The 6,597-nt window shown below is 26.9% G+C and overlaps 1 protein-coding gene across 5 annotated transcripts in view; it reads left to right on the plus strand.

The window, feature by feature from the left end:
• Nab2 (Nuclear polyadenosine RNA-binding 2) overlaps positions 1 to 3,933 on the plus strand; it is a 70,652-nt gene extending 66,719 nt beyond the window's left edge. For all 5 annotated transcript variants that reach the window (XM_014427448.2, XM_014427446.2, XM_014427449.2 and 2 more), the window contains one exon: positions 1,018 to 3,933. In XM_014427448.2, coding sequence (XP_014282934.1) covers positions 1,018 to 1,119 — 102 coding nt within the window. In that variant the 3' untranslated portion in view covers positions 1,120 to 3,933. The remainder of the gene's footprint in view (positions 1 to 1,017) is intronic.
• The last annotated feature ends 2,664 nt before the right edge of the window (positions 3,934 to 6,597 follow it).

Below are 6,597 nucleotides of genomic sequence, written 5' to 3' on the forward strand. Positions count from 1 at the left end.
TCATAGTTATCAAGTTGTCTAGGAGCTACCAAACTGCCTATAATCATAGTTATCAAACTGTCTAGGAGCTACCAAACTGCCTATAGTCATAGTTATCATACTGTCTAGGAGCTACCAAACTGCCTATAGTCATAGTGTTACGGCGGGTAGGGGTACAAAATGAACCTTTACTAGCCCAACCGTGAAATGAAAAGAATAGTCAAATTTTGTATTTTTAAATAAGTGAACATAGTAAAAGGAACACAAAATATATAAGAATATACAAACTAGAAAAAATAAATCTTAAAACTATTACAAAATTAAATGAATTAAACAAAAGAGAAAAAAAAGAAAGCTTAAAACTATTACAAAATTAAATGAATTGAACGAAAGAGAGAAAAAAAGTCTTATATCACCGGTGATTGATGGGGCCTCGGTTGTGGTTGTTGTCCTGAGTGGATGTTCTGGTAGAAGTAGATCGATGTACGTCCGGCTGCCTTGTCCACTTGGAGGATGAGCCGAAATAGTCTGCCCGCCGTGGAAAGACGAGTATCAGGGTTGGCCAACCTGCTGGCAATTACTGACCAGGTAGAGAGATAAGGGGCAACTGACCCGGCCTAAGCTTATGTAAAACTGGTATATTGATACTTCTGTAGCCAAAACAAAACATGGTAATACGCAATTCTTACAACCATAATAGATAAATTATTAAGCATATGTTAGCTACCAAACTGCCTAGGAGCTACCAAACTGCCTATAGTCATAGCTATAAAACTCTTGGTAGGATTATCAAAATATCTATAGAGCTACCAAACTATTAATATTCATAGGGATCAAACTGTTTAGTAGTCAAAGCTGTCAAACTATCACCTAGACTAAAACAGTCAAAGCTGTCAAACTATCACCTAGACTAAAACACTGACTGGTTCGTTGTGGAATGATATTTGAGTGACTTTAGGCTTATTTTGGGATCTTTCAATATCCAAGAAATATTTGTTTGAAAATATTGACACCTTCATTTTTTTTTCTTTTTTCCAGCCTTGTAAGTTTGGGATCAACTGTACAAAAGGCACTTGCGAGTTCGACCACACTCAGCTGGCTAAAAATCCTTATAAATGGGTTAACCAGGGCACAGAATGACCCCTGTGGACTTTATTATAATAGTAAAGGAATTGTATATAGTGAGATGGAGTTAGTTTTTAATTCTTAAGCTTTTATCTTATATTTTCTATATGAATCAAATCCTTTGTATATAATTTTAATTTTTTTTTCAGTTATTATTTATTTTTAGGGAACAAAATGAAGATTTTGTGAATTATTGTTTTTTACTTGCATTAAATAGGCTAACTAAGTTACCATTTCAAAGAAAGTTTTCTTTTCTGAGCCTGTTTTTGGTAGAATTTGAATCAGTTTGATAATTTTTAGTTTGTTTTTTAATACAGAAAATGTATTTAATTGTACTTTACTCTAGTGTAAAAGAATTAACGACTGATGCACCTAGGTAGATAGACTATTTTCCTTAAACTTGTTAAGGAATTTAAATTAAATATAATGATTATTAAGTTAATCAATTTCACTAGATTAATTTAACATGAAATATTTTGTTTAACCAATTTCTGCTATTGTTCACTAGGTAGTATATGTTGAATAGGTATTGTAAAATATATGTTGCGTAGGTAATATATAATCTATGTTCACTGTGTTCACTTGCAAATAATTTTTTATTAAATAATGGTCAAATGTGCAATATAATATTCATAATATACTATGCTAATGTTATATTGGATTGATGGGCTTAAAAATTTGAGAAATGCTTTCCATTGTAAAATAATGTACCATATTTGTACATACATAACGTGTATATGTATTGTATATACGTAACGTGTATAAAATGTGTATCATAGTCCAAGTTGAGTTTTTTGTTATACAATGTTTATAATATTAATATTAACAATAACAATAAGGGATTTAATTAGTCAAACTTTTATATGTAAGAAAAAGTGATAATGTTCCTTATTCTCTTAGAGATAGAACTTTAAATAACAATTAAAAAATTATAACTTGAAAAGTAATGAGGATTGAGTCCTCATTAACCATCTTAGGTTTTTGTTATTAATATATAATTTATTTGTAATATTATCATTATGCGAGAGTAGCTCTTGAAGTTAGATTCAGTGAGTACCGTAAGGTAAGATGGTCCATTTCAGAAAATGGCCTGGCTTCATTTTGTATGATTGTAACACTATTAAACATTTATTCATTTGTTTTTCTTTTATAGGCAAATATTAATAATTAATTGAGGTTTGTTAATTTAATATTTCCTTAATCTGTTAATTATTAAGATTGTATAAGTTTTCAATCATTAATTTTTACATGGTTGTATATATATTTTTTATTATATTTCCTTAAGCCGAAGGTTTATTAAAATGGATTAACTATTTTTTTTAATACAATCAACTCCAAATTTTCTGTGGAATTGCCACTGATAAGTGAAATTTGCAGATAACCCACATTTAAATTAAAGGTTATAGTAACGGTAAAAACACAATATTTCACGAAAAATATATAATCAAAACCTCAACATAATAAGAACAAGCAATAGATTGTTTAAATAAGTTTTTCAAAATAATTAGTTCCTTGTTTTGTTTTTTATGTTCACAAACACTTTCTTTTAATCTGTCGTTGAATAGCGTGAAAAAAAAAGTGTGCAAGTCATTGTTTTCGCCTAAATAATGAAGGAGATAAAATAGGTTACTAAAATATCCCGATCCAGGGTTCATCTTGAGCTGTTTATGTTCATTATCAGCTGTTTCAGTGCATTTTGCTCTCACCGTTTCTCCTTCTACTTATAAAAAAGTATTTTTCCATTTACATTTTCCTCGGTGGTTACTAATTATTGTAGATTATCAAATTATGGATTATTGACTTTTGACTTTATTAAGAAAACTAGTTATCTTTATATCATATAATTATCATGTAACATTATTATTTGTATTATCCCCGCTGATTTGTTTCAAATGTGTATTTTCTACGCTGATATTTTTCAGACATGTATTATATCCGATGATATGTTTCAAACATGTATTATCTTATTCCCCTAATATGTTTCAAACATGTATTATCTCCGCTGATATGTTCTAAACAAGTATTATCCCCACTAATATGTTTCAAATATGCATTATCCCCACTGATATGTTTCAAACATGTATTATCCCAGTTGAAATGTTTCAAACATGTATTATCCCTGCTTGTATGTAATCATTTTAATAATCAATAATTTTTTTAAAAATAATATTAATTTTGAAATATATTCTATTAGTCATATATTTTTTAAAATTAAAGAAGTTATTTTTAGAATCAGGGACTGAATTAAACCGTTATTTCCTATTCTATTGTTTAAAAAAGAAAACTTTTAATTAGTTCAGATAAAATTTTTTTTATGAATTAATTATTTTTTTTTAACATAATTAATCCCAACTTTTAATTATCAGGTTTTGTGAAAAATAAAAGAAAAAAATAAGGAAATCTTTATTTGATTTAAACTGTTGGCCAAATGGGATTGGCTCATTGAATACTAATTTCTCTTGGTCGTCCTAGGTCTTTTTTTTTATATACATATCTTTTAGGTATATTTATATTTTACCTTTTACTAAATAGAAATTAAACTATTTTAATTTAGTTTGTTTTGTAGAAAAAAAAAAAATGTATGACTCATAATAAGAATTTAACAGGAAAGTTAACTAAAATATTTTAGTATTTTAAGTATAAAAATATTGGATGGCTGTCCTATACTTTAATTGGATCAAGATTACTATTTATTCTTGAGCTATCTAATATTGTATCACCGTAACAAATATTGCCACCATAACAACCAGTGAATAAGTTTATTGTTATTATTGTCGAAACATTTTTATATACATATTAATAAAATTAAATGCAATCTGCAACTTAAAACAGGCATTTATTTATTTTTTCACTTTTTTATCTTTTAGGAACGGATTTTTTGAATCTATTCATATGATATGAATACATAGCTGTTTCGGTTCCTGGTGTTTATATAAGTTCACATTGGAAGTGCACGTTGAGGAATCTCAAATAACATGCTCTTCATATATTGTTTGATTTATGGCATAAGGAAATATTTTTGAAATATAGATTGAAAAACTATGACAATTATTCACTCCTAAAAGGGTAAAATGTAACATCTGTTGCTACATTTTCTAGTAATGGTAGCAACAACAAAATTACCATTTTCATTTGTGAGTTACAAGATAACTTTGTTAAAGTTTTAAAATATAGGTCATATATGAATATTCATCCAGGTGTATTATAAAAAGGTTTTTAGATTTTTTTTTTGTCTTTTATTGTATTCTGAGAAGTTACTATGTATATTTGGCTTAATTTTGCTACATAACTAAATCCTACATAAATACTTTAAACTGATGCATTATTTTTATTAAATTTAATATATTAAAATTGGTTGAGGCTTAGTTTCTCTCACACATGACAAAATATTCTCTTATAAATTTACATTTGTCTAGAAAATTATGAAAAAATTGTCTTTTACCTGTTGCTTAGTAGTTTTTCTTCTTGAAATTCCCAATTTAATTTAGTCAACAAACAGTGTTAAACCTAATGTTTATATTTTTTAAAAGTTTGCTGGTTTTAAATATCAATAGGAATTGATATGCTTTAAGTAGTTTACATTGTTAGTGCATATTCAAGTTTATTTAAGATTAAATTGCATATTCAAGATTAAAATGAGATAGTGCCGTTTGTAAAGTTGGTTTCATTGAGTAGTTTGCTAACATTAATATGAGATAGTGGCGTTTGTGAAGTTGGTTTCATTGATTAGTTTGTTAACATTAATATGAGATAGCGGGGTTTGTGAAGTTGGTTTCATTGAGTGGTATGCTAACATTAACATGAGATAGTACCATTTGTAAAGTTGGTTTCATTGAGTAGTTTGCTAACATTAACATTTTCTTTTCTCTTTCATATTAAATATTGCCTTAGTTGATGAAAAATATAAATAATCAATCAATCTAATCGAACAACCCTAGCCCACTGATATATTGTCATTTTGGATCAATTAATAAAAATATGTCTTCGTTTCATCTTTGAATAGGCTCAATAGTTCATAGTCAATAGACAATTTTTATAATACAATAATAAAATTCATCTTTCTTTGATCTTATATGTAGGAGTTTTAATTTTAAATAAAATTAATGGCCATTAGACTTCTGTTTTTCATTATCTCTTATTAGTTAAAACTAATATATCCTCATAAGATATAGTTATAATCACCTTTGGCTCTTTGTTTTAGAAGTTTTTTTTTTTTAAACCACTAGAGTCTTCTATCTAGTGTTTGTGGGAACTGCAGTTGAGAAACGGTGATCAGTAAGTGAGTGAGTTGTATCTGTTCTTTTATTTTAATGCTCTAATTGCAAAATTCACATTCTCCTTCACTTTAGGTTTTAGATAAAACACTAGTATTTATGATATCATTTATTTTGTAAAAAATAAAAAAATATAATATGTTGTTTATATTGTACGTTCTCCTCTTTTCAAGTGACTCAATGGTTTCATCATAAATTTATGAATTAATTAAAGGCATTTAAAAAAATTGACGAGTACTATCCTTTAGTTAACCTTCATCATATTTACTTATTCAAAATAATATTCTTTTTTTTTTTTGTCTCTTAAAAAAGGAGTAATCGTGTAAAATTTTAAGGTATTTAATATTAGTTAACTTATTGTATTATTTTGAAAGTAAAAAAATATAAATGATAAGTATGTCTTAATATATTGTATAAATTGCAGAATTTCTATTTGTGAAGATGGAGATGAACCTTGGATACATTAGTGGGTTATCATATATTGGTTTTTTTAATAAGAAATGTTGAATAACAGAAGGGTAGTTGCCATTACTTAAAAATAATATTTATAATAATTTGTGTCATACTGGAAGATTGCTGATTGACTGTGAATTATAAATAAGTGGAATATGGTCTGGGTGTGGTAAAAAAAAAAACTTTGATTTAATATATTGTCTTTCTTTATTATTTATGTTAATTGTATCCCATTATTTTAACTTGACTTCTTCTTTATTTTCTATCTTTTTTTTTTTTTATTAAATATTTCTTCTCCCCTCTATTAAGTATATTATCATTTATTGTTTACTTAATTTTAATATTTTCTTTATTTTCTAAACTGTTTACTTTAAAATTATTTTCAAATCTAACATACTTAACTGCCATCACCCTCCTCCCAATACAAACGGTTCACCCTGACTTTGGCTTGTCAAAACAGGTATGAAATCTGTCTCGTTCATTTTCTTCCTTTTTTTTCTTCTTGATTTTATTCTTAACCCCCTTTTTTATCTCTTAGTTGTAATTTCTTTTATATTTCTTCTTTTTATCTGTTACTATTTCGGTTTTCATTTATTGTATATAACCTTTTATTTTTCTTATTTAATTTTTATGTTTCATTGTATACCCTTGTAATTTTCTATATTTTTTTTTTACTTATGTGTTTGTATCTTTTTTAGCCCTAATGCAGCCCTGAGTTTTTTTTTACTGCACCCATACCATATTCCACTTATCTATAATAACTTGT

Source organism: Halyomorpha halys, unplaced genomic scaffold (genome assembly GCF_000696795.3).
Source record: "Halyomorpha halys isolate HHAL.00 unplaced genomic scaffold, Hhal_1.1 Scaffold645.1, whole genome shotgun sequence".
Classification (NCBI taxonomy): domain Eukaryota; kingdom Metazoa; phylum Arthropoda; class Insecta; order Hemiptera; family Pentatomidae; genus Halyomorpha; species Halyomorpha halys.